Raw genomic sequence first — 12,498 nt, 5'->3', positions numbered from 1 at the left:
CATAAAATGTTAAGGGAACAGAAAACCTTTAAATGATCTAAATCAAAATGCTGGAGAAGAAAAATCCAACAGAAAGAACTACTAGCAAAAGAAAAATGAACTTGAAGTTTCAGTAACAAAAAACGTTCCAAAAGCATAAATAAATAAATAAATAAACAAATTGATCTATGAGCCAGCTTCAGACCTCCTACTACGTGTGAGATGGATGCTTTCAAAAGAGGAGAAATAAGATGATAAACATATCTATTTGGAAAAGTTTCCTATTTGAAGAAAACTATAAACTCACACATCCAGGAAACTTGGTGACCCCAAAACACACAAGGAAAAAACAGAAGAAGTGTGTATGTGTGTGTGTGTGTCAGCATCATAGTATGCACAGAGAGGCAAGGCCAAGAATGACAGCTAAGCACGTGAAAACAACACAAGCCAGAAGACAATCCAGAAACATCCATAAACTAAACCACCGTCACTGTAAAGAGACTACCTTTGGACAAGGAGCGTGGAAAACAAAACTTCAGACACACAAGAGCTGAAAGGCATAATCAGGAACACACACACACACACACACACACACACACACTCCACAAGGAATGCCAAGGGAGATCCTTCTGGCAGAAAGATCACAAAACTAGATGCAGGAATCTAAAAAGGAGAATGTGTGACTAATAAAGGAGGGTTGTTCTTCTTATTTCAATCTCTTTAAGGACTGTTGACTGCTTAAGTTAAAGTAATTCAGAGTAGTGTTTACATCATATGTTCACAAAAATATATGACATCAGCTTAAGTCCAGAGAGCTGTAAGAATAATACCTTGTGAGTTTCTTGTGCCATCTGTGAAGTGATAAGGTAGATACAACCAATTAAATGTGTACAAGAAACCCTATGGCAGTCACTAAAATGATAAAATCCCCAAACTGTCACAAATAAGACAGTAAGGCGATGAAACTGAATTGTAAAATAATACTCATTTAACTCAAAAGAAAGAGGGCAAACAGACACAAAGAACATGTATGATAAACGAGAAACAGCAGGACAGCAGATGCAACCCCAGTTACATCAGTAAACACATCCACATGGCGACGGTCTGAACATCCCAAGGATAAGCAGGAACTCAGACCGAATTCAAAAGCAAGGGGGAAACTGTATGTTGCCCACAGGAACCACACGTAGACATAAAGACCGAAGAAGAATGAAGAGAGGCAGATGCTAACAGACCTTACCAGGGAACTTTAAAAAGTCACTCTATAAAGATTGAAGGGTCACTTAACTAAGAAGGTGTGTCACTCCTAAATGCTTCCTCACCAAACACAAGCTACAGAACACGCGAAGCACACAGTTGGGAACGCCTGAACACCTCACCCTGACAGGCACTAATCTGTGCTCCCCGAGTCTGTTTTAAGAATGTTACATAAAGAGAGGGGTGCGGGTTCAACTGTCAGAACTGGGTGAGACTCTTTCTGGAATGACCGTCTAGACTGAAATGTAAGTTAGAAAGTTTGGTCCTGATAGAACTTTCTAAAATATCAAAGTTGCCCCCCACGCCCATGTTTCTTGCCTAGCGAGCTCCACTCAGCTCCCTGTGTCTGAGGCACAGGAGCCAACAGCCTTCCCCACATGACTTCCTCGTGCCTCATGGCAGACGCTTCATCGGGACTTGAAGCATTTTGACTACTGTATATTTTATCATGAGAAAACTGTATTGAGTGTTTCTCTTCCAGCTTCCCCATTCCTCCAGAGCCCCAAATAATTAAACATTACAGGGCCAAGTCAACTAAAGAACAGAACCATTTCTAGAAGCTCTCCGGAAGCAACAGTGTTTTTATCTTTGCCACAGCGAGCAGTGAGAAGATCTTCAGGACATCTGCAGCTACAGAGCACAACCAGAGAGTCAGTAGGCCACTCCCACAACGCTGACATGCTCTGGGAACAAAGGCAGGCTGCATGAAGATGTCTAGTTTGTGGGGAAAATGATATTTCCTCACGCAACAACTCGCTGCTGGACTGAATCAACATGAAATCAACTCCAAATGGGCTAAAATGTTCAAATATAAAATTACCAGAAGAAAATACCTGTGTTTTGGTCTGATCAAAGACTTTCTGGGATCTAATTCCAAAAGTACAGACAACAAAGGCCAAGATAACAGGTGGCATTACATCACACAAAAGCTTTTCCACAGCAATCAGAGAGCAATCAAAAGAGAAGAGACAAGCAGATGTTAATTGCTGTGCTCCCTAAAGAACTCAGATGCTTATATAAAAACGAAGTTCTTTTAGATACTGCAGAAGTTTCAGAAATAAATATATTTCCTCTAAATTTGAAAAAAAAAAAAATCAGGCAATGTTTTTTGCCGGACCAAAAATCCTAACAACAAATCCACAATGACAAATGCCACCAGGATCCGGCCTCTTTTTGGCTCCCTTTAGCATCCTAACGGGACAGTATCCAACGCCTAGTTGGCCTTCCATAAATGCCTTCTCGTTGACAGATTGCATGCAGGCACAGCAAGATGAGCACCAGCCCTCCAGTCCTGAGCCACTTTGTCCTCAGCTGTTGTAGTTCCACTCACTTTATGCTGCTCTTTCCTGAGCTGGCTCAGGCTGGGAATATCACACAAACAAAGCTTTTCCCCAACACACCTCTTATCCCTTGTCTTTAGCCCTGCCCATCAATCCCTCTGGTCCCTCACCTCATGATCATCTAGTCCCTGTTGGCCGGGGAAGGACCCAGCTAGTGCAACCTGGTATAGCACTGCATTATCCAAAGGAAATGAAGAGCAGTCTGTAAATTCAAGTTCCATATGCAACTTAAATTTTCCTATTAGTCACTTAAGCATAGGTAAAATAAAATTTAATCACATACATTATTTACTCAAAATACTTTCACTGCACCACACACACATATGAGATATATGCCTGCCACAACATTGTCTGTGGCTTTGTATCAGATGGAGACAGCTCCCTTTTCTTAAACTGCTGAGGACTTTGGTCATGAAAGATGCTCTTCCTGTGGCTGACATGATTGTCTGATTTTTATTCTATCTGCAGGGCATATTTCACAACGTGACTCAGTCTTTTCTTTCTGAATAAATCCTACTTGCTCACACATACTTTTCCACAATGGATTTGTTTCTAGGTGTTTAGGAGTCTCGCATTTATGTGCATAGACTATAAACTGACTTCCTCTGTGATGCTCTTGCCTGCTTTGCAGGCCCCACGGACCAAGTATGCCTTCTTTTCCTAGTTTTTGCAGGATCAATTTTATTTTTCAGTGTCTAAGAGGATTCTCTAATGAAGCCATCAGGAACTGGGCTTCTCCTGTGGAAAACAGGCTACTAATTTAGTCTCTTTTCTGTGGTCTATTCAGATCTCTTTCTTGAGATCTGATTTTGTAATTGTTCTATTCAGGAGTCTGCCAGTCTCATCTGCAATACCTATGTCATTCCCATAACCCCTCCCCACTTCTGTAAGGTCAGCAGCAATGAAAGGTCCGCCTTTTCCACCTTGGTCAGTTTGGCGAACGATTTGTTATCTGCTTTCGAAAGGACCCGACTTCTGCTTTGCTGGTGTTTCTGGTGTCTGACTCTGTATTTCTTTTCTTCCTCCCCTCTGCTTCGCTGTGGAGCCAGTGAGCTTCCCTGTGGTAGGTGAGGTTCCTGGACCCAAGGTCTTTCTACTTTAATAATTTCATAATGTGCAGCTCTGTATCTTACTGGGTAAGCACTGTCACCTGCATTTCATAAGCCCATGTTTTATTTTCTTGCCTCAAAGTATTTTTTAGTTTCCCTCATATTTTCCTTTGGCTTCACTTGTAATGGGGCTGTGTTGTTTAATTTCTGTATATTTGTGAACCACCCAAATTTCCTTCTGTAATTGTCTTGCATTTTCACTTCAGTGTTCTTGCAGAATGTATTTGGTATAGTTTTGATCATTTGACATGTTTGTGTTATAACCTGTTAGGTAGGACTGACTTACAGTGCTGGTTAGGTCTTGTTTGGGGGGAAGCTGGGAGATCATCTTGTCTGGTCCTTTATAAACAGTCGTCGTCTGTGTGCTTTCTTATAAGTCTATTTCTACTCTATGAGGTCTCACAATTATGCCTTCACGATTCAGTCGGTTTGCTTTAGTTCTCAGAATAAATTCCTAAGTTCTGATTAAAACCTTGGTAGACCAAGTAAGTGTCTCTAGGGCAGACCCATCAGCTGCTTGGCTCACTCTCAGGACATATTTCCTGTTAAAAGCATATCTTGTGTTTTTAAAATAGCTCAACATTATGTTAGATAAAATATAATGAATGTGGCAATTCTGGAAATTAGCCTGTCCTCCCCTAACTCCTAGGAACTGCTGCTGGTTTTAAGTCACTTCGGTGACTTTCCTGGACTAACTCTGTCAAGTCTGTATACTCTACTGCTAGTTATGATTGCTCCGTTCAGCCACCTCAGTGACTAACACTGAGCTTCTGCAGTCTTTGCTAAGGGGCTCTGTGTGTATTGGGACAAGCTTTCACTTTGTTTTCCCAGAGCATCAGTCCATCAGAGATGAGAGACAGGGGCCCTCTCAGGCTCTTCCTGGGCTTGCACGGTCTTAAATGTGTGTATAGCCTTTAAGTAAATCAGACTTCCTCAGGGCCCCATGTGGACACCTAGTTCCCTACACATTCCCTATAAGGTTTTGTCCAGATTACTGTTTGCCAGACTTGTACAGTCCTTGCAGAAGCTATGATGTTTTTGACAAATAAATGACCTAGGGAGTAGCAAGCTCTGAGCACCAAGTCAGGTCAGATAATAACAGTGTCCTGAAGGTGAGTTTTTTCAGGAAGCCACAACACAAATAAGAACAATGCTTTCAGAGCAAGGTTTGGGTTTTTTTGTTTGTTTGTTTGTTTGTTTGTTTTTAAGCTTCAAACCACATCTGGTCTGTTCCTTTATTATAAGGCTGCTGGTTTTCACTGTAGACTGGAGAGATGAGAACAGTTTCCAGCTTTCTAGTGAGACTCAGCTGGGAGAGCCTGAAAAGGCTTTGGCTGTCCCATCTGTGCTCCTTCAAGGCTTCCAGGAGGCTGGCTGCCACTGCATGTGGTGGTCTGAGTAGGAAAGGCCCCTATAGACTTCTGTGTTGGAATGCTTGGCCCATAGGGAGTGGCACTATTAGGCCTTGTTGGAATGGGTGTGGCTTTATTGGAGGAAGTGTGTCACTGTGTAGGCGGGCTTTGAGGTCCCCAATGCTCATGCTACACTTGTGTGGCAAGCAGTCTCCTTCTGCTGCCTGCAGATCAAGATGTAGAACTCTCAGCTCCTTCCTCAGCACCATGTCTTCCAGCATGCCTGCATGCCACCATGCTTCCCATTGATGGGTTTCTCTGAATATAAATTTCCTGTGAAGCTTCGGAGGCAAAAGGAAAACTAGTCTCCACCAAGACCATAGCAAACAAAGGCTGCAATTTTTTCAGGGCTATCCCTACCAACAGCAATGTTTCTAGGATTGGCCAGCCAGGGAAAAGGACGCTGGTAAAGAATTCAGGGTCACAGTTGGCTCAGAGCCATCAAGACCAGCAACATGTACAGTTGGAGCTTGAGGTATCTGGGATACAGGACAATTCTGGAAGAGAAGATGGAGCAGATCTGACTAAGGTACCTGATACCAAATAGAGCTGGTCATTAAACAGAACAGAGGGGATCCTCCCCCCAACTCCCTCCTCTCTTATGAAGCTGCAATGCCACCATGCAGGCAGAAGAATGAAAAGCAAAGGCCCTGGGTAAGAGCTTGGGGGGGGGGGTGACAGTCTGTGCCACTGAAATCCTACTACTAGTTAACCGGCTGATTTGACTTTTGAGTCTTGGTTTCCCAATATGTAAGGCAGTGATAATAAAGCCTTATTTAAACTGCTGCCTAAGGTCACTGTGAAGGTCAAATACAATATCATGTAAAGGTGTGTTGTGCAAGGTTAGCTAGGAGATCAAAAGGTTTTCTATAACCACTGTAATCCTTGAGAAATAAAGAGATGATTTAAAGCATATAGGTGTAGGTGTATGTAGGTTATGCAAACTCATAGATTTGAGTTTGGTGTCTATAGGGCTTCTGGAACCAACACTGTCCTACTCATCCTGAAGGGCAACTCGACTTCCTTACAAGAGGTCTACACCTAAAGGACAGGCCACACAGGGTGTTGAGGCTTCTGGTGCCAGTGGTGCCAGTGGATGCTTCTGGAGCTATCTCTACAAGCTCTTCCTTATAGGAGAGCCCACACACTTAAGCCCACCTCTCCCATCTTGAACCACAGTGGCTGTCTCCTGGCTGCTGCTATGGGTGGTGGGAGGTTGCTCCAGGACCCTTGGGGGGTGGAGCAGAAGACTGTCTTAACAATTGACAAGAGGGTGGTTCCCTGTTGCTCCAGTTCAGGAAGCAGAAAGGAGTGGAGTTGGTTTAAGAAGTTATTAATGCTCAGAAAGGCAGAAAACCTAGACTGTCTGTCGATACAACACCCAAGTGCCATTCATCCTCTCGTGCTCCATTCAGCTGCCCTGCCACAGCATGTGGCCAACCCCACCTAGGAAACTGTGAAGCTGCCAGGAGGCCCTAGAGAAGTTCATGTCAAATGCGGCAGCCACAGTGGAAAACACAAGTTTCCATACAAGGCAGGCTTGGACCATTCAGACTATCTCCCTGCTCATGCCAAGAGCACAGAGGGAAGTTAGTGTGCAGGGTGCTGGCCTCAAACATTCAACATGTTTTGATGGCTCTCAAATACCATGTCTGAGATGTCTGTGCATCGCACCCATCACTATTCTGTGGACTTTCACCATTCTTGCAGAGATCTGTTTTTCAATCTATCCATTTTAGAGATAATCCGCCTAAAATACATACTGTCTTCTGGATGAAACATCCCTGGTTTGTTATAACACAATCGTGCCTCCTCATCACCAATGTGTAACTTGTAAAAGTCAAAGCTTCTCAGAATCATCTCATTGTACCACCACAATGAGAATGCCAAGCCGGCTTCTAGCTCTTGGGTGAACCAACAGGGCTTTCTGTTCTCACACAACCCCAGTGGCTCTGAGTTTTAGTGTTACTACGGAGAAGGTGTAAAGAATGAAGAAAAGAAAAAGAGGAAAGGAAGAAAACAATGTTTTTCATTTTGTGATCTATAACACAAAAAAAGCACTGGAAAGAGATCTCCAAATGGCTTCTGGGGTGACAGAATCATGAACAATAATACATTTTTGTCTTACTTTCCTTTGTAATGCTAAAATGTCTGTACTAGATATATATTATCATTTTTTTAAGTTTTTTGTTTTTTTTTTAGATAGAAAATTTGTAACTGGAAGTTAAGGATAAAAACTGAGACTAAGGAGCTAAAACAACAAAGTCAAATCTAAAATAAATGACGTAGCCAGGCATGGTGGAGCAACAGAGAAAGGGCAACACAAGAACCGCCATGAGTTCTGGGCCAGCCTGGGCTATAGTGTGAGGCCTTGTCTACTGACTCCCCCACAATAAAATAAAGTAAAATAAAATAAAACAATTAAGTGGGAGACCCCCACTTAATGTCTTAGCAAACATAGGCCCTCATGAGAGTTTGCTCTAGTAGGAAAATAAAATAAAACAATTAAGTGGGAGACCCCCACTTAATGTCTTAGCAAACATAGACCCTCATGAGAGTTTGCTCTAGTGTGAGAGAGCTCAGGCACCAGCCAGCTTCTTCATGGGGGGACTGGACACCATGCAGCTTAGACTTCTTCACATGCCCATCCCTTTCAACTTCAGCACAAAGGAAGTTCTAAAAACCTTAAACCTGGATTCCCTGCAGCTCCTGGATTGCTCAACACCTAATTATTTATACAAAACTGGTAATCACACCCACAGCAGTAGAAAAGGTCCCACTAATAGGAAAGGCCCAACGAGAAGGCTTCCGTGGAGAGGTTACCTTGAAGATGGGTTTCAGGAGTTCCACACGCAGAGAAAGCGGAGACAGGATTGCAGATAGATAAAAAGCCACCAGCATTCAGAGAAAGTAAAGGTGGGCGAGTGCACATAACTTGGCCTTGTGGGAAATAAAGTGGAACCTTGAAGCCAGAGTAGAATTGGGCACAAGAGCAAAGACAGTGTTAGGGAAAACAGCGCAAGAAGAAATGGAACTGGGGTGTTCTTTGGCCCTGCTTAAGGTGGACAGAGCGTGGAAGTTAACACGAGCCCACCAGACTGGCTCGCTCTCCCACTGTAGAAATGAGGAAGACAGACTCTGCACGAAGGCAGCAATTTGTCCAAGGACACAGCTGATAAAGCACACAAACCACACAACACACCTTCCAGGTGTCCTTCATTACAGCCAGGCCTCAGACAACACTCACTGAGCAGTTGCTTAACATCCCTGGTAAAGCTCCATGGTGTGACCACCTTTGCTGTCCCCAGGATGCTATTCAAATTCTAAGACCATGGCTTACTTTCCTTTATGAGTTTTTTACTCTGCCCTAGGGGATAAATCTGTGGGAGCCATAAGTTGTTGCTTATTGTTCCACATCTCTTGGAATGATTACTAAGAGGACAAGATTACACCAACAGATTACCCACTGCCAACTGACGGATTCCATCCATCACTCCTGAACGTGCTCCACAGTCAGAAGCAGATCCTACAGCCATCTGAGAAAGGTCAGCGGGGCCCCACCAAGAAACGCTGTATAAAGACAAAGCCAGGTTCACTCGTGTGGAAAATGTTAAATGTGAGCCATGCTGGACAACCCAGAAATGGCCTGCAGGAAATGATGAGCAATCTTCCAAGAAGCTGAGCAGACGTATTCTCAAGGCCACACATGGAGTGGCCAGGTTCTCTACTACCTGCCAAGGCAAGGGCAGCTTTCAACCTACAGGCTTGTTTCTAAACGCAAACATGTGTGCACACAAAGGGAGAAAGGCCCACTTCTATTTCTACCCTGAGTTCATGTGCCAACCCTTGGGGAAGAGGAAAAAGTCATTTGTTTCCTAGGGTCCCTGACAAAGCCTAGAGGAGCCCCTCCTTTGCCCTGTATTTCACACTTTTCTTTCTTTCTTGCCTCCAACCCCCAACAAAGATCGGTTTCTTCGGTTTTACAAAGCCATTAGTCAGAAATAATGCTAACGCAAAGGTCCTCCATCATGAAACAGGAAAACTAGCTTTCCCTTCCATAACTGATTCTTTTTTTTTAAATCTTTTTAATGAAAACATAATTCTAAAATGGGAATTCTTAGAATAGTTTTAATTCTTGCTTTGTTTTGTATTTAGATGTCATTTGTGGTCATCACGATGCCCCAGGCTGAAAAGCTACTGCCCGCGAATGGCTAGGATGGCAGGCAGGGACTCCCCAAAGGCTACCTGTCCTTTATCCTCCAAACAAACTGGCCATTACATCTGGGTTGCCTGTGGAAATGACAAACAAGGAAGCTTCCTTTGGAGCTCTGCAGTACCCAGAGGGAACTCAACAGAACTGAGGACTGGCTCTAAAGCCCAGTTCGATCTGGAAACTTCTTCACTCACGGGTGGGAGGGTGGGGTGGAGGTAGGAGTGGGTGGTGCTGATTAAGGACGTTTTTACTCAAGCTATGTGGGCCTATATACAAGAGTCCTACGTGATTTTCATCTCTCCCCCCCCCCCCGCCCCCAGAACTCTAGGGTTTTCAATGTACACATTTCCTGGGAGGTGAATCCTGTTAACAGTCTTCCCCAACAGCCGCAGGCAGTCTCCTGCCTACTCTAGTGAGCTGATGTGCTCCTGACTAACTCTCACAACTGGCCCAGCTCAGTAGACCAGACAAGTGTACAACAGATTGACAAAAGAAAACCAGTATTAAGAATATGACCTTCTGGAACCTTATAACATGTTCCCAAAGTAACTGGTCTTAGAGTAATTAAACAGCAGTGTAGCATTCCCAATTACATCGGAGGTGCAGTATGCTCATTCCAGATGCAAAGACCCATTCCACCTTGCTGCAACACCCCAGCTTGTCTGTGAAAAGGAAGCTAGCACAGTCCACTCTCTGAGTTCCAGCTTTCCTTTGTCTAGGAGGCTTCAACTTAACAAAACAAAACTGAGAAGTACCCTGTAATCAACTTTAAGATGTAACCTTCGGGACATACCAGAGGCAACTTGAATGTAAATTAAATGTCAAGCCAAGGTTAGCTGCCTGTGCCCTGAATGTATACAAGCTCTGCTCACTTTCAGAACAGTGAACCCTCAAGCAGTCAAGCCTCAGGTGCGGTTACCCAGGACCCCAGCTCCCCAGGCTGGTCCTCGATACAGCAGTTCCGGGGGGTATTAGACCAGCCAGTAACGGTGCTTGAGTCTTTACTAGAAGAGCAAGCATATTTTTGGGTCTTAGCCCAGGACAGACTAGCTCAGAACCTTCACAAATGAAGTCTCACTCCCAGGAGGCCGGTGCCCTTACATTGGAGGGCAGACCCCATAGCTGCTATCAAACGTGTTTGGACCCTTAGAGCCTGCAGGTGGCACTAAAGGCCACCTGGAAGAGCAGAAGTCAGGAAGCCCAAGTTTTAAGTTTTAGAACCCTCAACCACTATCAGCCTAATGAGTAGGTGAGAGAGCACCTTGCCTGAAGGGTAAAAAAAGGTGAGAGGACAGACACCTCAGCTTTGAACAGAAACCAGGTGGCAATGCGTCTCACCCCTCCCTCCCAGTAGATCTACTACACCTTTCTCTTTGAGGGATGCATTCAACATCGAGTCTTTTCAGTTTTGTGCTTGGTACGATTATGACACACTTTAAGAAGGAAATTAATGTCAGTGAAACAGCCAACAAAACAAAACAAAACCCCTCAAATTATTGCAAACTACTATATAGTATTAACATGTTTGATTGCAAAAAGAATGATTAGGGATCCTACTACAAAAATCAAATATACTGATGTAACAGAAGGGTGAAAGGAGGCTCTCCCCTCTCCCAGCTAAACTAAGGTGTTCAGCTAGCCTTCTGATGGCTCACCAACACCAGGAATTCTCACTAGCTGCTTTACCAAGCACTATCAGTGAGGTTACGGCTTAACTGGACTCATCATAGGCAGCTGGAGTCAGGACGAAGCCGTATCAACCACTTCAGAAAACCATTCTGCAGAACTAAAGCTAACCCAACAAGCACCCAAAAGCAGCTTCCACTCCAGGATACAGACACTCCGAAGAAATGAATGCCAATGTCCACCAACAGCCTCAAAAGAATGCTGCCAGAGGTGTAACTCCTACTAGGTGCAAACCAGGAGGAACACCTAATGCCATCCATCCTCCGGAGAGTAGTAGCATTGATATGCATACAGCAAACCAGAAGCAATTTTTAAGAACCAGCCAACAAAACCCATGGAACAGCCATGGATGGATCTGGCAGACGTGGTACGGAGGGAAGGAAGACAGATACAAAAGTCACAGGGGTCCAAGCAGGCAAAACTAATTTGATGACAGAAAGCCTGGGGTTCTCTAGAAGACGGGTGTATGAGCTGCTAGCTGGAAAGCTACTCTTCTTGGTCAGCAGCATACAGGGTTCAGTTGAGTGAGCTGCAAACCCAAAATCCATACACTTGAATGTGTTTAACTTTTTACACAGGAGAGAAGCTGTGTATCCAAAGTAAGTGTCAGGTCGTTACATAAAGATTATAAAAATTATCATCACTGGATATCTATACCCTGGTGAAATATATTTGCTGTAAAAATGCTCTGCATTTGCTAAACTAAAACTCAAAATTAAAGTGACTGGGAAGTTTCCTTCTTCACGCGTATTCTAACATCAAATGTATCATTGTAAAATGACAGAGTGTTTCTGGCTTGCATTCCCTAACCCAAATTTATTTCACTTGCCCTCCTCATATGGCAATGGCTGTCGCATGCCACCACATGCCCTGATAGCTGGTCATCATCTACAGGGACACTGAGTGGCCTGGTTCTGGGATTTTTGACTGTCACCATGTCCTGGAATTGTTTCAAACCACGCTCACATAAACCCCATCCAGGCTCCCTTATGCCTGGCCACCCTTGCCTTTCCAGAGCAGCAGAGCGGCTCAGCATGGGACTACTGCGACCTCTGGTTTGGAGCTGGTAAGATTCTAGACGCTGAGCTACAGAGATCCAGTAACTCCCAGGGGACAGCAGAGTCCCGGGACCCCCGCTGCCCGCCGCAGGCCGAGTGGCTGGACCCGCCCCAGGGAATCCGCGCAAACGCTGCCGTCGCTTCCGGGTTTGGAGTTTTCCCGCGTGTTGTGACACGTGACCAGGATGCTTAGCAAAGCGCGGGGCACCGAATCCGGGTCCGCGCTCGCTAGGACCTTGCGGACCGGTGCTGGCCTGGGAAAAAAAAAAAACCCGCGCTGCCGCTGCCGCCACCAGCGACCTAGGCCCACGCGCCTCCCGCGTTTACCTGGAAGTAGGAACACTAGCTGCCTGGCCGCCAAGTCCCCGCGGTCCCGACCTCCGGCCATGGTCGCGCCCTGCCGGAAGTGGCGCCGAGGGGCCCGCCAACCGGGGCCACCAGCCT

At 44.9% G+C, this 12,498-nt stretch overlaps 1 protein-coding gene across 1 annotated transcript in view; it reads right to left on the bottom strand.

The window, feature by feature from the left end:
• Window positions 1–12,490, bottom strand: part of Rnaseh2b (ribonuclease H2, subunit B) — a 40,929-nt gene extending 28,439 nt beyond the window's left edge. The window contains exon 1 of the mRNA NM_026001.3: window positions 12,382–12,490. Within this exon, the coding sequence (NP_080277.1) occupies window positions 12,382–12,442 (61 nt within the window). The 5' untranslated portion in view covers window positions 12,443–12,490. The remainder of the gene's footprint in view (window positions 1–12,381) is intronic.
• Between the last annotated feature and the right edge of the window lie 8 nt (window positions 12,491–12,498).

The sequence above is a fragment of the Mus musculus genome, chromosome 14 (genome assembly GCF_000001635.26).
Source record: "Mus musculus strain C57BL/6J chromosome 14, GRCm38.p6 C57BL/6J".
NCBI classification, from domain to species: domain Eukaryota; kingdom Metazoa; phylum Chordata; class Mammalia; order Rodentia; family Muridae; genus Mus; species Mus musculus.
The sequence above is the reverse complement of the archived record's forward strand: the minus strand, read 5'-3'. Positions and strand labels throughout refer to the sequence as shown.